This window comes from Diabrotica virgifera, chromosome 5 (assembly GCF_917563875.1).
Source record: "Diabrotica virgifera virgifera chromosome 5, PGI_DIABVI_V3a".
Taxonomy (NCBI): Eukaryota; Metazoa; Arthropoda; class Insecta; order Coleoptera; family Chrysomelidae; genus Diabrotica; species Diabrotica virgifera.
In genome coordinates this window covers 191,953,964-191,973,987 of record NC_065447.1, presented here as the reverse complement: position 1 = coordinate 191,973,987, position 20,024 = coordinate 191,953,964, and the positions used below count along the sequence as shown (strand labels likewise).

The 20,024-nt window shown below is 34.2% G+C and overlaps 1 protein-coding gene across 1 annotated transcript; it reads left to right on the top strand.

Annotated features, from left to right (window-relative positions):
• The first annotated feature begins 15,378 nt into the window (after nucleotides 1-15,378).
• LOC126885551 (uncharacterized) lies at nucleotides 15,379-16,804 on the top strand. Its single transcript, XM_050652135.1, has 2 exons — nucleotides 15,379-15,574; nucleotides 15,630-16,804. The coding sequence occupies exon 2, from the start codon at nucleotides 15,692-15,694 to the stop codon at nucleotides 16,802-16,804; it is 1,113 nt and encodes a 370-aa protein (XP_050508092.1). The 5' UTR covers nucleotides 15,379-15,574; nucleotides 15,630-15,691.
• The last annotated feature ends 3,220 nt before the right edge of the window (nucleotides 16,805-20,024 follow it).

The window sequence follows — 20,024 nt, the reverse complement described above, 5'->3', positions numbered from 1 at the left end:
TGATTCTTTTCAGTAGATTGGTTCTCTATAGTATCATAAAATCGAGCAACGCCTTCGAGCGCCGTGTATCCAATCAGTGCAGCGATTGAGGTAAATGGAGGAGGGGTCTGTGTTTGTTTGCTGACACGACATGGGTGTGGTTTTTGGTAAAGCATAAAGGACTCGGCATAGGCGTAAGTATAAATGATTATAGCTTTTATTAGTATACAAATTGGTTATACTATAAAACACGTTTACTGAGGTATCCGCCATTGTTATGTACAGCCCGGTATTTGTTCCGATCTGATAGGAATCATGATAAGTACAGAGAGGGACTTAAAATATAGTTTGATAAAATTTTTAGTAAAATCTCAAAAAGGTCTATACCTATGCAGATTTTATAATTTATTACGTTTAGTTTTTTTTATTTTCTATTCCTGTTTTTCAAGCAATAAATTGAAATATATTTAGCAAAATACAATCCTTACAATAATATTAATTGCAATAAAAACTTATGACACCAAAATTTAATAGATGTCTTAAATTTAATAGGTGCCGAAATCCATGAGGGTTTGTAGCGTAATAGTTTATACAGTAGAACCTCGATTATCCGTCAGGGCACCGGACCAAGGGTATGACGGATAGTCGAAAAGACGGTTAACAGAACATTAAAAAAAATAAAAATTGATAATAAAACTCTCAAATTTTATTTGTATGTTTTGTTTGATGACATAAGACCAATTTGTGTTCGTGTTAATATTTTCGAATTTGGTTTAAAATATTCTGAAATCTTTGTTTGTTTTACTGATGCTTCACATTTTGCAAGGGCTGATTTTCTTATTCGGCATAAGATCATGCAATCTACTTTATTGGATTCTTTTTGTCGAGAATACCACTCGATGAATGGTTGCATGTGAGATGCAGCTTCTCTAGCTTCTTTAGGCAAATCTTTGTCAGTTACAAAAGCATCATCTACATCGCCACCGTCAAATTCCAAGTTTGTGTCAGCTTCTAAACCTGTTCCGTCAGCCTCTGTTTTGCCATTTCAACGATTTCATCATCTGTCAGCAATCGATAGTCATTTGTGTCCTCATCACAAATTAACCATTCGTCATCTTTAGGCAACGAAAACAAAACAGTTGATTCAGCCATAACTTCATTTGTTACCGCATTGTACATTTCAGCGAATTTCGTTGAAAAAATTAATTCATGACTCAATTTTTTGCTTATGTACTCAATACAACTTATGTTCGGACCCTGACGGTTAACAGAGATGACGGTTAATGGAGAGACGGATAATCGAGGTTCCACTGTATATCAAAGGCTAACCGATTTCAGCACTCTGGTGCCGTAGTATAGGAGCATCTGTAAATATGCGTCCCGGTAATCCGAAATAATTGGGACCGAACCCATTTCGGATTACCGAATTTTTCGGATTAAACATATTTTCTTAAAACACTTCTTTAAAAAAAAATAAGATAAATAATATCCATATTATTAAGTACAGTACTTTCGTTTTGCAACCAATAAGAGCTTATGACAATAAGGAAGTAATGAATAGAAATATGAATAGGAAGTAATGAACCTTTTAATAGAAGAACATTCAGCTGAGACGTATGATCAGACACCGTTTTTAAGACAAAAAGTTGGAGTCAATAGCGGAAATTGGGGCGACTAATCAGTGATGAAGATAAATTACTGCCACTATTAGAAAAACTCAAGAAAATAAATATAAAAGACATCATTTACTGGGTAGGAGAGTCTTGGGAATCTGTGAATGAAAAAGTTATAAGAAACTCCTGGGAAAAAATTTGGCCAAGACTTACTTACGAAGAAATGCCAGATATGAAGGCTGAAGAAACCAATTTGTTAAGGGACCTTGTGCAAAATATTCCTGGCTGTGAAGAGGCGAATTTACACTTATTCACTTTAGATGTACACTGCAGATGATACATGAATAGTGAAAGTGTAGATTATGAAAGGCCAGCAATTTACATTTTCACTGACGGAATTCGTTTCACAGTCTTTTCAAAATGGCGAATACGATTGTAAGTGTCGGCGTGGAGTTAATAAGTAAAGCATTACTAGAAGAATGTCGAAAATTAGAAAAAAATCAGAAACGTCGACGTCGCGTCGTCGGTGATGGGTACGGCCGTGGATTAAACGGCGAGAACAACTAGGAGCATCCACTCAGTTGTTAGTTGAACTTACTAACTTGCAGAAGAAGATCCAGAAAGCTATAGAAATCATATAAGAGCCAGTGCTTAATTTACTTTTCTTTTGGAAAAAGTTGGTTCTTCCATTCAGAGAAACGACACATTTTTCAGAAGAGCATTGCCGCAAAACTAAAATTGCAAGTTACTCTTCATTATCTTGCTACTGGAACTTGTTTTAAAAGTTTGAGTGCTTTGTATAGAATACCGACTTGTAGTATATTACTTATAATACCGAAGTTTGCAAAGCAATTTATGAATGTCTAGAAGAATTTATTCTGATAAGTAAATAAAGAACACCTAAAGCAAAAAATATTTATTGTTTTTAATTTATTTTGTTTCCATGTGTGACACTATTTAGTCCGCTCATGAATTGGCCTATTTCTTCCCGAAGCTTCTCGGCGTTACGAGACAATACCATTCCTATCCACGGCGTTCGGAGACGACCGCTGCCGAAGTATATATAGAACCGAGATTCGAGCTCGACTGCTAATATAATGGATGGGTTTAAGTGTGTCCAAGAAATCGTCAGTTCATTTTTGATTAACTTTTTGATTAGCTAGGTAATACCTACTTATTAATACCCTTTTTAAAATTGACGGTTCACACAAATGGGATGTTCACAAAAAATTTAATAGTAGGTATAATTTTAAACATGTAAAACGATTAAGAAAGACCCTAGCCATAATTGTCTGAAATAAAAAAAAATTAAAAAGCCTGTCCACAGTGCTATTCTTTAGGTATTTACCTGTTTGACGTTAGTTCAAGTAATTTTATTTTGTATTTTGTTCTCTTCTTGTTTTTCCAGGGCTAACGTGGAGTTTTATAGTGAATTTGTTTAGTTTAAAGTGGATAAACTGTTTCTAAGGACATATTTTGGGTGGTACAAATACATAAATAAAATGAAAGGTTTTAAAAAAGCTGATTCGCTTAACCTACCTACTGTAGATGTAAAAATGGTGTCTGATTTCTTGTCATCTTGTAAAGAAATAAACCAACCACAGAGTAGTGGACTGTTTATTTAAATAAGGTACAGGTAGGTACAGGGGTGAAAAAAAAAAGAAAATTTAGTGTAATTTTTAATTTCAAATTTTTCATTCAAAGGAAACTTTTTGTTTATTCTAACGGACTTTCGGCCCTCAGTAATAATGCAATCTTTCATTCTGTGTTTAAATTGTTCAAAAATAATTATTAGTTTTCTCAGGATTCGAAAAATTAATGCATTTCAATAGAATTTGCGCCAACCCGCTTAATAAATTTATCCGCTTAGGTGTAGGAATACGTTGTAGTAAAATAGTACAGCTTGATTAACTATTTTTTTAAATCAAAAACTTTTTATGTACCTATACCTATAATTTCCTACAAATTTAAATGATGTCTAGTTTATAGGGTCTGCCGGTAGTAAATAGGTACTTTATTACTATCTTATGATCATCAAGTCTTTTAAACCTCCAGACAAATTGCCAGATCATAAACCAGGTACTTTTTATTTTTGTAAAAAAATTTATTGCTAACCCATTTCGTTGCCTGGATATTTAGCAACAGATATTTAGGTAGGTATCTATTAAGAATTTTTACAATTTATTTTTTTATAACCAAAATGAATAATTTAAAAACCAAAAAAAATATTAATTTAGGAAAAGATCCATAACTTACCATAAAAAAGTGATCTTCACAAGAGAAAAGCTTCGTTTCTATTGATACTTCCTTTTTACGTTATTTTAAATTAGTTGGAACTGCAATAAAAATCTCGTCAGAATTGTTTTTAGAGTTATTTACACACCAAGGAACAAAACACCACTTATTTGGTTTCATTTTTACTAATTAAATACGTAAAGAACTGCACACATTCAAATACACTTCCTAAATAAGTATACAAAACTAAATAGTCGTCTATCAAAGACGATACGACTGCTGACGTCACACACCGTAGCCTCGCTGCAAGGTACCGTTTTCTAGCCTCCAAGAAAATCAACATCATGAGCTCATTTATCTTAAAAATATACATTTTTAAACAGTTTTACGATTGCTACGTTTTTATATACCATGTAATCTATTTACAGGTTTATATTTTCTATAGGTTTATATACAGTTTTTATATACCATGTAATCTATACCAGGGTGATGCGTTATCTTCACTATTTTTTAACCTTTTATTAGAGAAAGCCATGAGGTCGGCCGAAATAAAAACAGAACTGCTATCGGTTCAAGGTCCCAAGTTATTACTAGTTTACGCAGATGACATTGATCTCGTTGGAGACTCCATCCTATCCACAAAAGCCATTTTCAACAAGGTGGAAGGAGCAACAAGCGAAGTAGGGCTGAGGATTAATGAAGAGAAGACGAAATATATGTGTATAAATATAACGACACGAAGAGACAGGATAGGACAAATTTGACGTTCAACACCTTCAATTTCGAAAGAGTACAACGTTTTAAGTATCTGGGAGCCGTAATCACAGCTGACAACGATGTTACTGAAGAAATAAAAGACAGAATCCAATCAGCAAGTCGCTGTCTATTCGCACTGGATAAGTTTATAAAATCAAAAAATCTTACAAGAATTTCCAAGATCAAAATCTATAAATCCATCGTCAGACCTGTACTAACATATATGGTTGCGAAACGTGGACCATGACCAAATCAAACGAAGAAAAGCTCAGACGTTTTGAACGAAAAATACTTAGAAAAATTTTCGGACCTCACCACGACATTAACACAAACCAGTATAGGATCAGAATCAACATCGAATTAAAATAACTCTACAATGACACCGATATTGTCCAACAAATTAAATCACAGCGACTAAGATGGGCAGGCCACGTGCACAGACTTCATAATGAGAGACTTGTAAGACTGGTATGGGAGGAGATTTCTACAGGCAAAAGACCACTCGGACGTCCCAGAATGCGATGGAGAGATAACATCCAAGCAGATCTCCGAAAAATGAACATGCCATTTGACCCTAGGTTGATGGAAGACCGAACAAATTGGAAGAAAGTTGTACAGTCAGCCAGGACCCATCCAGGGTTGTAGCGCTACGTGATCATGATGATGTAATCTATTGAATTTAACTATATTTAAAAATTAGTGAACATCCCTATTGTGTAGACGCCCTATTGTGCAATGTAGTCTCTGTACCTATGCCACTGTTACTTACTACTTTTAGATTACAAGTCACACTGCGACCTATAAGATATAAGTATTCAATCCTAGCTATGACTATGAATTGTTTTAACACTGCATATAGCTCTACACTCGATCTAGACTGCAGGATTAGGTACAACTGGTACACAGGAGGATCTAAAACTGCAGGAATATCCAATTAAATGTAGTCATCTTCTTCTTCTTCTTTTGACTGGCTTTACAACTCAGAGTGAGTCTTCATCCACTCCATCTTCTCCAACTCCATCTTCTATTATTTTCATTTTCCATTGTTGTACCCCAATCCTAGATAAATCGGCTTCAACGTCATTCTTCCATCTTTTTATGGGACAGCCTACTAATCTTCTACCGTCTGGTCTGTCTAAAAACACTGTCTTTAACCCTCTGGCTTCCTCCGATCTTATCATATGTTCTTCCCATCTTATCCGGTTGGCTTTTATGTGTCTGACGATATTTTCAGTACCATACAGTCACCAATTCAGCATTGCGGCGCCTTCTCCACTTTTCTGTCAATGCATCTCGTTGAGGGCCAAATATCATTATGAGAACCTTCCTTTCAAATACCAGCTGTTTATTATAGGTCGTAGGTTTTTAAGCTAAGAGTTGCGTTTTCTTCCTGGTCCGCTTTTTGCTATTTATTTTGCCTTCGATTATAAGTTGGAGTAGTTTATTGTTTTGGTTTCTAATGATGTGACAGAAAATATTGTGTTTTTAGTTCTTTTAATATAAGCATTCCTTATTCATCCTCCGCGAGACTTCCGCATTTGTCGTATGGCTCATGTAGGATATTCTGAGCATTTTACGCTAACACCAGAGTTCGAATGCTTGGATTCTTTTATATGTTGATTCTGTCATTGTTCAGGCTTCAACACCATATAGCAAGGTGGAGAAATATAGCACTTAAGTATTCTAGTTCTCAATGAGATAGGTACTCAGCTGGTGAGTACATAGAACTTTTTGCATTTTGTAAAACACTGTACGTTGAAAACATAGTACGGAACATTAAATCAAACAGAATACGATGGGCGGGTCACGTACTAAGATCAAGTGACGAAAGACTTCTAAACGCCACATTCTGGGAAAGGCCCGTTGGAAAAAGGTCAGTTGGTCGCCCAAGAAAGAGATGGAAGGACGCAGTAGCCAGCGATCTACGCAAAATGGGAGTACAGCAATGGGAAATAGCTGCTCAGGACCGACAACAATGGAGGGAAATAGTAAACGCGGCCAAGACTCACATAGAGTTGTAGAGCCAAATGATGATGATGATGATGATGATGACTGTACGTGCCTTTTCCAGACGTGCTCTTATCTCTAGTGACTGGTCTTAAGTTTCATCAAGATTACTTCCAAGGTACGTTATTCTTGTTTCTCTTTCCAGATCTGTTCCAGAGTAGGGATGGCGGTTTTTGACAAAACACCGGTTTTCGGTTATACCGGTTTCTTTTGCTTACGGTTTAACCTGGCGGTTATAACCGGCCAAAAAACCGGTTTTTGGAAAAACCGGTTTTCGGTTTTTTAATCCAATAGGTTACAAAGTTACATTTACAATACACTTTAGTTTGCGATACTCCATTCGACTCGATATCAATAATGATTAAAAATTGTACATACTATCGAAAGAATATGTATTACTTTTAACACGTTTGTATATTGGTAGAATAGGTACATTTTAACTCATTTAATACTTCCTGTATGAGTGTATCGTTTTGAAAACGTAGCGAAATTCTTGGAGATTCGTATTCGTAATCAGTAATTCGATATTCATAGTCAGAGCATTATTTTTGGTAATCAGAAAAAGTCATTCACCCACTTTTAATGTCAAGAGTCAAGTGTGAAAAATAGATGATGTTTGCGTCTACTTCAACCAGATCACTTCTTATGTAAATATTATGATTACAAATACCTTTTCAACAAAATATTATAATAACACTTAATTGTTTCTGGCTGATGTGAGTTTGCACTTTCAGTTTGCTTCTGTATTTTATAAAATAAAATAAAATTTGAATTATGGTTTTGTTTGGAATAATTACTTGAGAATAATAATTATGATTGGGATCCGAAACGATACCTAACCTAATCCTAATCACCGTAAAAACCTAATAACCGGTTTTTACTTTAAAAAGAAAAAACCGGTTATAACCGGGACAAAAAAACAACCGGTAAAACCGGGTACTGCGAAGTAAAAAACCGGTTTTAGGTTTAAACCGGTAGGTTTTTCCCATCCCTATTCCAGAGTACTTAGAACTTTTTGCATTTTGCAAAACACTGTACGAGCCTTTTCTAGACGTGTTCTTATCCTTATCTCTAGTGACTGGTCTTAAGTTTCATCAAGATTACTTCCAAGGTACGTTATTCTTGTTACTCTTTCCAGATCTGTTCCGTCGACATTGATCTCCACCTTTTTGTTTTGGTGCTTGCTGATGACCATCGTTTTTGTCTTCTTTGTATTCAATTTTATTCCAAATTCTATACAGGCTGTCGTTACTTGGTCCATTATGCGTTGAAGTGCTTCAGCATTATCTGTCAGAATGACCAATGACCATGTCATCAGCGTATCGCAGGTTATTTATACACTGCCCATTTATTATACACCATCCGAGGTGCCTTCCATCATCATCATCATCATCAGCCCATAGTCGTCCACTGCTGAACATAGGCCTCCTCGAAAAACTTCCATTCAGATCTATCCTGCGCTGCTGCAATCCAGTTGGTACAAATCCTCTTTATGTCGCCAGTCCATCTTGTGGGTGGTCTTCCCGGGTTTCGTCTATCCGCTCTCGGTCTCCATTCTAAGATTTTTTTGGTCCACCTATCATCTCTCATTCTAGCGACGTGTCCTGCCCACTTCCATTTTAATTTTGGCTATGTGTTTTATTTTGTCTTCTACACCACTTCTTCTACGAATTTCTTCGTTTCTTACCCTATCTCTTAACGTTATGCCCAACAATGATCTTTCCATTCTACGTTGCGTCACTTGTAGTTTTCGTGCAGATGTCCTTGTTAGGGTAAGTGTCTCTGCGCCATATGTAAGAACAGGCAGGGCACATTGATTAAAGGCTCTTCTTTTTAAGCTGATAGGTATATCACCTTTAAAAATATCACGTAGTCTTCCATATGCTGCCCATCCCAGAGTTATTCTTCTTAGCAGCTCAGCAGTTTGATTGTCTGTGCTAATTTTTACTGTATGTCCAAGGTATATGTAGCTGTCAACAACTTCAATTTCGACGTCTTCTACCTTTAAAGGATGGCTCGGAACTAAATTCGTCATCATTTTGGTCTTTTGGTAATTAATATTTAGACCTACTTTATGTGCTGCATCGCGGAGTTCATTCAACATATCATTGGCAGTTTTTAGGTCATCTTAAATCAGAACAATATCATCTGCGAATCGTAGATGACTGAGCATCTCACCATCGATATTTATTCCTTTATTTTCCCATTCCAGTGATTTCAAAGCATGTTCAAGTACAGTAATGAACAACTTAGGCGACATAGTATCTCCCTGTCGAATACCTCTCCTGATATATATCTTATTGGTAGGATATTTCTGTATATATTTTCTATAATATTGGTGTACCTATGATCAATTCGACACTCTTCCAATGCCTTAAGTAGTGCGGGTAGTTCGATAGTATCAAGCCTTCCATAGCTTTCGTAAATATCGTCTCAGAGTAAACGTTGAACAGTAAAGGTGATAGGACACACTTACTCCCGTCTCGATATTGATTTTTCCAGATGTTTTGCTTTTTATTCTGATTAAGATTCTGATTAAAGAATCCTTTGATATTCTTAAACTTTTTTTACTTCTACTACGAGTAATTATCTCCAGTGACAGCCTCATAGTAATTCTTGATCTACCCTAAGAAATGATAATATAACAAAATTTGATGACTTTAATTTTTAAAAATGCTGATATTCAGCGTCGTCGTCTTGAACTATCTACTTTTCTCATATATCTGAGTCTGGGTCTTCTCACCGCGATCTTCCTATTGGTATCTGTTTAGTTAGCATCCAGCATAATAGCCCAGTGTTTAAAAACGCTGTCATTTAGTTCCTTCTAAGATGAGTTAGAAAGGTTGACGTTTGACTCTTGATCAGTTGTCAAGTCTTATATAGGTTTAATTAAGCCATATATTTATATGCTTTATTGTTGTTTGGTTGTTTGAGATAATTAGATAACCGCAGATACGCGAAGTTCTTCGTGCTTTCAAAGTTATATTATCCCATCGTTATGTTTTGGATATACTTTTTCTTGCTAATTTGTTCCTAAGCTGTTGTTATTAGATCATTTTTTCGAATAATAACTGTAGAATACTGTAGTAATGTGCTGTAGTAACTGTAGTAATAACTCCAGAATAACTGTATAAAATTAAACAATTTTTTTTTCGTCGACCATGAATTAAACTTTTCTAACATTTTTGAGTCCGTCACTGTTCTAGCGGTATATTTGCTCTGATCTGACAGCAATCAGGTTGGCACGTCAATTTTGATGCTGATTGTTGTTGTTATTATGGATATTGAGGTTTTCAATGGAATTATAGATGTGAATGAGTATAAGGTATTAATTTAATGGAGTCCACTATTGATGATATAATGAAATTCAATCTCTAATGGTAGTTTTACATTGTTTAGTTGAGTAAATTTTATCCGGTCAGGCTTTTAATTAATGAAATCGTACTAATGTGTTTGATCTATTATTTAGCATTGTTAGTAATTTAGATCCGATCATTATTCATGTTCCTATCAAGTAAATAAGTAGTTGTATAATGCCTATTATTATAGATATAAATTTACGACAACAGCCAACAGCCAAAGTTTAATGAAATATTGGTACCTAGTTACGGAATTTTTTTTTGTATAATTTACCGAAAGTCGACAGTCTCAATTAGAACATTATCTATATGTTTTTAGAAATACTTCTAATCACTTTATACCAATGATAAAGATCTTTTTAACAAGAAAATGCGTCAATGAGACAGAACTCACTTTTCTTCAATGTTACCTTCTGTTCGAAATTCTCACAGATATAGTAATTAAATATTTATTTATTCAAAAAATTCATCCATCCTTATGGTTTAATCCCGGTTATACCCAGCCGCCAATTTCAGAAAAGTACACGGCACCTTTTATTGTCAATTGCTTAGTACGGTATGGTAGCGGTCCAATACACGGAAGAATCCAACGTCTGTTAACATGAGGCAGCATCTCCGCTTGATGAACGGAAGAAAAATGATCGTCGTAGAATTCGATAAACGTTGGTTAAAGAAGCTACAACTCTCGAAGTGTCTTACATCTCGTCGTGTACTACTACTAGTTATTACTTGTATCACGACTTAGAAATTTTAAAAGTAATGTTGGTTTGAATAATAATTGTAAGTGGTTTGTGGTTCCTCGTGACATTAATAGTGGAAGCTGCAAAATGGAGTTGCAAAGTTGAGGCATATATCTAGGCAAGTGATACCCATGAACCCAGCATTAAGGGCATATTATGTTTTATGATCGTATAGTGTTTTCCGGTAGAGACCTGAAGAGAGAAAAGATCAGACTGTATTAGTGTGTAGAATGTAGAACATTATCGCAGATACTATAAGAACGCAAACGCAGATATATTACCTATCTTCTTAAAAAACACTAGATTTGTTGTAAAAGGTATATTTTAAAATACCCTAAAAAAGCGTCACAAGACAAAACGTTTTCGGATTAAGAAATCCATCATCAGTGTTCTAAAAAAAAGCCAAAAAATAGCATGCCTGAGCCAGCAAAATGTGTTGGGTAAAAACCCTTTAAATGTAAAAGATTATGTTATGTTACATATTTATATAAAATGTTAATGATGTTCTAGATAGATATGCCTGGATGTTACCCAGGGCAAAACAGGACTGTTCCCACGTGGTTGGAATTTTTTTGGAGAAAACCTCACATGTTGGATTTCAATGGGGAACTGACAATCTTCTTCTTGTAGTGCCTATCCGTTTCGGATGTTGGCGACCATCATGGCAATCTATACTTTGCACACTGCTGCTCTAAAAAGATTTGTAGTGGTTGTGTTGAACCACCTATACGTAGATTTTTCAGCCAGGAAATCCTTCGCCTTCCTGGTCCTCGCTTTCCTTCTACTTTTCCGGCAAGATTAGTTGCGCAGCAGTGCATATCTTTCACTGTTCCTCATGGTGTGACCGAGGTATTCGATTTTGGTTGTTTTTATTTTGATTAACAGCTCTTTTTTTGGATTCTCAGCAAAACACTCTGATTAGTAATGTAATCGGTATAAGATATCTTCAGGATTCGACGATAAAGCCACATTTCAATAGCCCCAATTTTCTTGCTGGTAGCGTCTGTGAGAGTCCACGACTCAACTCAGTACAACAGTATAGGAAAGGTATAACATCGTAGTAATCTGACTTTTATGGGCATCGACAAATTATGACATTTGAATAATTTTACCATTTTTTGAAATACAGATCTTGCTTTCTCTATCCTACATTTGATTTCTATGGAATGGTCCCAATTTTCATTGACGTTCGTATCAAGGTAGGTGTATGTTTTTACTCTTTCTATTTGTTGACCATTTACACTGATTCGTCCAAATTGCTGTTCATTCTTAGAGATCATCATTATACATTTTGTTTTCTTAGTGTTTAGTGAAAGTCCGTATCTCTGACTGACTTTTGCGATTCTGTTCATTAAATCCTGGAGGGCTTCAGAACTGTCAGCGAATACCACCGTGTTGTCTGCGTATCTTATGTTATTGATAGGTACATTCTCCGTTAATTCGAATTCCGGCTTCACCATCATCCACTACTTGAAAGATTTCCTCAGAGTAGATGTTAAACAGCAGTGGGGATAGTATACATCCCTGACGGACCCCACGTTTGATTTTAATATCGTCGGATTCTCCTGCTTCTGTCCGGATAGATGATGTTTGATTCCAGTACAGATTGCTGATAATCCTTAAATAACAGGTGTTGAGTCCAATAATGGTTAATATCTCCATCAGCTTTTCGTGCTTTACTGTATCGAACGCTTTATGGTAATCAATGAAACATGCATAATTATCGCAATTTACGTCTCTACAACGTTGAACTAGCACTTGTATACTATAGAGCCTCTCTTGTACCCATTGCATTTCGAAAACCAAACTGTGTTCGGCTGATTTTTTCTTCGCACAGTCTATATATATATATATATATATATATATATATATATATATATATATATATATATATATATATCCTTTGATGTATAATTTTTAGAAATAATTTTAAAATATGGCTAATTAAGCTGATGGTTCGGAAATCACTGCAGGATACGGATTTTGTTTTCTTTGGTAAAGCAATAAACGTCGTACCTATATAAGAGATATAATATCGTAGTTTTAGTTTCTCATTATTATTTAACTTTCATATGGTTACGTCCCGTTTGTTAAGTTATGTTATCAGTTAGAATAAAACCACGTCCTTCTTTTATATTAATTGGACTAGATTTAAGACTTTTAAGAAGAAATTTCGCTAATACCTTACGCACACAGCTAAACCTTTTCCCGGTGAACCAACGCCTATAGAACCTGGGGTTGTTTAATAATTTCAACACGTGCGGTTTTAATTACAAGCTCTCAGCACCTCTTATTGTCAATATTATCTTTTCGTATTTATTAAGTATTTCCTAAAATGTAGCTAAAATAATAAAACTTTCACACACTCGAGACATTGAAGAGAACGTGTAAGTACACGACAAACGAACACATGAGGTGTGTTACCCAGTTTTCAGTCATCTACAAATTTTGATATAATCCTCTTTGTTTTTCGCGCACACAAATTAGGCACGGAATCAAGGCTCTTGTTTTAGCAACCCTTGCTAGCCTTCCAAAGTATCTGTAATAGGGTGGTTCGAAAAAAACTTTTTTTTTCATTTCAGATCGCTATAGTGCACAAAAGTTGTACTCGTCTATCGAGTACAACTATAATACTCATCTATCGTCTTCTTTAGGTGTCTACAAACTCATAACATTTCAAGTTGAAGCGTGTTTTTGCCGAAAAAAATACAAGAAATAAAACGTTGTTAAAAGAGAATATTTATTTTGGACATTTGTGTTCGAGAATTTGATCTATGTACTATGTCTGCTTGATTTTTCAATGAGGAGGTGTTTTTTACAAAAAAATGAGTAATATGACGTCAGAACAAGCAGCTCAAATTATAGCTTTAAATGAAGATGGACGATCGCAGCCAGTGGCGGATCCAGAAATGTTGTTTGGGGAGGGTCATGGGTCTTGAGGATGATTTAATTACCTTTCTCTGAGGTAAGGTCACTTAGTCTTACCAACCCTAGTATACGTAGGTTTACAATTATGGGGGGGTCATGACCCCGTGACACCCCCTGGATCCGCCAGTGATCGCAGCAATATCTTGCTGATGTTATGGGAATCCACAATGCACCGTTTCAATTGCTTTAAGGAAGTATACAGAAAGTGGACACAAGAAAACCAATTTCAGGGCTTCCCAGGTGCATGAACCCCGCAGATGAACGTTATTTACATCTGCGGTCTTTGAGTACACATCATGTTACAGCTAGACAACTGCTAGCACAATTACAGCACAATTAAGCTTTGAGTTGCATCATCAATAAATCAAATTTAAAAAAGAAATAAGTTTCATCTACCTACTTAATATAAAATTTTACATCAAAGACATTAAAAAGTTTATCTGTAAACATTAATAAAGACATTGGGATAAGAAAAATGGCGAAGCTTGAATCTTGAATGCCCAAGATACGTATAGGTACTGAATAAATCATGCCATACGGTGCACTTGGCTCAAGAGTTGAGTCATCTGCAAGTGGAAACCGTCGTGGCTCAACTGTTGAGTCATTAGCATTCAACGTGTTAACAATATCTTGATTAGGTTCTAAGTATCATGTACATACTTATTATACGCTGTGAGCTCGTAGGTAGAGGGGATAATTAAAAATTCGCGAGCGCCAGTAGTGACAAGTTTGTAAACCTTTACTGGAAATTTGCTTTTTGACGTTCTGCATTAAGAGTTGCATATTATAGCTTTTAAATATCTCACGAAAGTTGTTGTATTAAAGAGTGTCGAAATACTGGTTACAATAGTAACTGTGTATTCTACAACTTTCCTGTCACTAAGCATAAGGTGATTCAACGACAAAAATGGATTGATGCAATTAGAAAAAAGTAAGTAAACACAATTTTAATTTTAAAACGGTAGAAAAATTTGAGCTAAAGGATCAGTTAGCACACTCTTGAATTTTGACGGTTTCAATTTTACAATCCAATCCTGAAACAAAATTTTAATGCGTGAAGATAACGACCAATCACAGCAAACGTAGGATGCCGTTAACTGTCATTCATAAGTTAATATTTAAGAAGTATTATACTATAATTATATTAAATTATTATACTTTTTTGCAGAATAAATTTTTTCTAATATAAGTTGTCAACATAAACGTCAAAATCTTAAAATAATCATAATGAATAATAAATTCTGTACTTACTGCTATTAATTATCGATTACAATCCAATTACTTCTTTACGTTGTAAATATTACACGATAAGAATTAAATAATAAGTTTGAAACAACTATTATTTGCTTTTCTACTGTCCTCTTTAAAATTCCGGCCGAAATAGGAACACTAGTCAACCGTTAGATGGCGATAGCAGCCATACCAGCGAAACTCACAGAGTATAGGCAACACTTTATTCTTTCCAGAAAATTTCCGGTAAAAGTTATACTAGTAATCCTGTAGTTAGGTGGCGATACCAGCTAAGCTCGGAGCGGATACAGTTGTTAGAATACGGTATTGACAGGCATTGCAAACATATGTATGTATAAAGCGTTTAATATAATGTGCATATGGGATTAAGACACAAGTCATTGTAATGAAAATTACATTTTCAACTGCTCTTTGACAATATAAGAAATGTAATGAAACTACATATTATACTTTCATCATTTTAATATTGCTGTGCTCCAAGATGTCATCTCAAATTGGAATTTCAAATTGGAACGCAGTCAGCCAACGTTAGAAATTCGGAACACACTCCTGGCCTGCCGAACCGTCACTAGCTGAGAAGAGATTGGATTGACAGACGTCGTCATTTATGAAATGTCAAGCATTTATGAAACTTTTATTTTCACTTATTTGTAGAAATAATCATAGATTGGGAATATTGACATTAAATGTCGTTTCTTTATTCTAGGTAAATATTGTAAATGTTGTATTAAAACATGTTTTAATAAAATACTTTATTCTAGAGCAACACAGCTGTCCTTATTCCTATAAATATCATTACAAAACGACATTACTAGTCAAAAAAATGGAGAAATTAAAGTTCCAGTTTACAATACAGGGATCCGCAGATGGAAAAACGAATGAAATATGTATAACAGCAATTGAAACTCCAGATGGACGTGTTTTTGAGCTCCCAGAAGAATTCAAGCAGGTAAATAAACATACATACCTAGCGAAATCTAATGTATTTATGAAAGTAAAAAATTCTTTGAAAAAAAGAGGTCAAAAAAGAAATTTATGGGTACCATTAGATATTGAAATGAGAAAGATATATTTAGATGATGGTGAGAATTTACAATTTGGGGAACAGTATTTAGATGAGAAAACACAATCTGTAGTTGCTACTTATGAAAAAGAAATACCATCAATAAAAAATTTAAGCAGAGTAACTGAAAGTTTTTCGATTGAAAAATTTTCTATAAAAATACCGAATGCTTGTCAGTGGATGGAAGACTTTGAGAGAGAGTGCGAACGATTTGAAATCATAGATGATGAACAGAAAATAGAGTCATTAAAATACTTACTTGAAAAACAATGTTTAGATTGGTACAGTAGCATGATAATTAAATACACAGTACAATCAGATTGGAAAATTTGGAAAACAAACTTTTGTGATGCATATGAAAAGAAAGGTTGGTCTCAAATCAAATACGCATTCACGTTCAAATATCAAAGTGGTTCTCTTATAGAATATGCAACAAAAAAAGAAAGATTATTATTGGAAGTAAATAAAACAATCGACAATGACACATTAATAAACCTTATTGTATTAGGTTTGCCAGACGACATAATGAATAAACTTGATAAATATTCATTGATTTCAACTACTCATCTATTTAGTGAGTTGAACAAGAATGAATACTTGGTAAACAAGCAAGGTAAAAGACAGAAAGTATTCTTAGATTTTAAAGAAAAAGTTGAAGAAAAACAATACAAAACCAGCCAAAGATTATACAAAGAACAAAAACACATATGCAGTATTTGTGAAAAGCTTAAAAAAGGAACACGTTACCACTTAGAATCAGCATGTTGGTATAAGGCAAAAGATAATCACAATGACAAAGATAGTCAAATTCAACTTATCAACAACTCAGAAATAGAATGTGAACTACAAAATGAAAATCAAAAAAACTGCTAGTGTTGCCATTAATAAAAGTAAAATTAGTACTGAATAGCAATTTTGAGATTTTTGGAATATATGATTCAGGTTCAAATGTCTCATTAATAAATTCAAAATTGTTGAAAATAAATAATGAAAGACTAATTAATCCTAGAGGTACTAATTTAAAAACTATTAATGGCCTTAAAAAAACAAATTTATGACAAGAACCGTAAACATGTGGACTTCAACATAGGTGATTTGGTGTTTGTCGAAAATGGAAACAGGTTAAACCGAAAAAAATTGGACGAATTAAAAATTGGACCATATGAAATAACAGAAAAACTATCAAATTCCATTTATAAAGTAAATATGAATCGGAAGAAGTCAGACTCTAATCTATTCCATATCTCGAAGCTGGTTCCATTCCCTATACAGGAAGAAGGTCAAGATGAAGATGGTAACGAAAATATTTGAATATTTTCACCTTTGGGAAGGATGATGTAATGAAACTACATATTATACTTTCATCATTTTAATATTGCTGTGCTCCAAGATGTCATCTCAAATTGGAATTTCAAATTGGAACGCAGTCAGCCAACGTTAGAAATTCGGAACACACTCCTGGCCTGCCGAACCGTCACTAGCTGAGAAGAGATTGGATTGACAGACGTCGTCATTTATGAAATGTCAAGCATTTATGAAACTTTTATTTTCACTTATTTGTAGAAATAATCATAGATTGGGAATATTGACATTAAATGTCGTTTCTTTATTCTAGGTAAATATTGTAAATGTTGTATTAAAACATGTTTTAATAAAATACTTTATTCTAGAGCAACACAGCTGTCCTTATTCCTATAAATATCATTACATAAGAGCAACATATTTTTTTCAAATAAAAACAAAAACTGTCTTTTCCCTTGATCTTTGACGTTTCTTTCCACCCGGAATTCGTTTTCAAAAAAATATTATTTCATAAGATAATGAGTTGTTTTCTTTTGTTCTAACCGATAGTTGTTTTTTCGTACTCATAATGGATGACTTTTTTGGCTTTTATTTGAACATTTTGAGAGTGGTATTTTTAAAATCCATAAGGAAAAATTTTCCTGTAGCTGGCTGTACACCATTAATTACAAAAATTGAAGAAAAAGATCTTCTGTGTAAAACCCCAATAAAGGGCTACATTAAAATACAGAACGTTTTCGCTCTAAAGAGAGCATCATCAGTGTATTTTAGGCTTAGAACACTGATGATGCTCTATTTAGAGCGAAAACGTTCTGTATTTTAATGTAGCCCTTTATTGGGGTTTTCAAACTAATATATCTTTTACACAGAAGTTTTTTTTCTTCAATTTTTGGTATTTTTTAATTTTTACCCTCAGGATGATATCAAATTCTAATTATTTTGTGTGTTTATGTACCTATTATTTTTGTTTGTGTACTAGTACTATACGTTTGTGTATAATTAATAGTTAAACGCCCATTACAGTGCGTTACGTAATGGGTGAGGGGGGGTCAAAAATCTTCAAAAATCGCGTTACGTAATACTTAAACGCTCCCTAATGTGTTTAATTAAATGCATTATGTGTTTATGGAATACATTGTATTATGTTTAATAATTATTGTAGACCATGTGTCCCTGACTTTCTATTAATCACTCGACTCGACTCGACTACTAATCACAGGTCCCTCGAATACAGAAAAACTGAGCTATGACCGCCAATTGGCATCTATTTACCTAATTTACAAGAAATAAAACAACAGGATATGAGAAAAAAAGATAAAATGTACGAAAAAACGAAAAAAAATATAGTAAATATCTGCGAGTAAGGAGCTATGATTAGATAGTAGAACAAAGAAAGCCACAAAGAATTTTGAAGAAAGATGACATGCCGAAATATACCTATAGCTCCACAAAAACACCTCAACATAAACGGTAATAAAAAGAAAATAGTAAGTTGTTGGAAGGGGCACAGGTTCAAATTGATGAATAAATTGGTAAATAAAAGAGAAAAATTTATGAACTTATCTCAGATATGTTCATAACATAAAGAGATCAATAGCGTTACATTAGTATCTAATAAAATATTACAAAATTATCAAAATGCAAAAATCTCAGACTCCTCATGTATACCCATATTCTCCCTCTTATTAGGTATTCACAACAATCACTTTATATGCAAATTTTTGTCTTCAATATACATATCCCCAGTTACAGGATGCATAATAGTTTCATTCTGTAAAGCTATTTACTTGTTAGCTACGGAAGAAATTCAATCTTTACCGATTTCTACAAAAATACCGACCAATACGTAAGCCGAAAAACTCAATCGCCAACAATATTTTACAGTTCTTTCAGCTTTTCACATTTAAATATATGCAACACATCCTTAAGTATCTTTTGCATCCCTTAACAATGCCCAAGGGTTCAGGAAGCCAATAATAGATATGTTTTAGCGGCATTCTCAAAGTGTTTGACAACAAATAGGGCAATTTATTTCAATTTTCGTTGACGTCTGGCATTGGTCACGCAGATAAGCGATTTTCGATTGTTATGTTGGGACAGGCGGCACCGATCACTCGATTTTTGACTTTTTACTTTTCAAAGACAACCTAAATTATGTCTTTCGTTTTCAGACGAACTGTCAATCTGGCATTTAAAGGCCGAAAAGTATGGAGAAATAAATCTGAAAATCGGATTATGAAACCAGGTAAAAAAAAACTCTGGTTAGTGTAAATAACGCAGTTTACCTACATACAGACAGACGTTCTTTTTTTGTTAAAATAAAAAAAATTTAAAAAGTGTTCTATTTTTTTGGTACCTGCTAAGCTGCTTCTATTTGGGAATTAAACAGAGAGACTAATCAATAATGCCCAATCTCTGAGTCGTAGATTGTATACTAAAATCACAATAAAGGTGGACTAGAAGTAAACAAACCAAGACACGTTGAATGTTACCAGGAGCACTCCCATTTACAATGTATAATGTATAAATTTTGTAAATCATGATTTGAGATTTGCAATGTACAGTGGGTGATCATATTATTAGAGCCACCTCAGAAAATTTTATACTTTTGTTTAATAATGGTATGTACGTTTTTTCTTTATACGGTCCACGTTGCCTTTGAAACTTTAGAAATGGATGCTATGTTTCTGTTGGAGTGATTAGTATTGAATATTAAAGTTTTTATTTCTGCTATTTTCCTTGGTGAGATGTCTTTGGTTTTCCCATGATGTTCTGGTACAACTACTGTAGC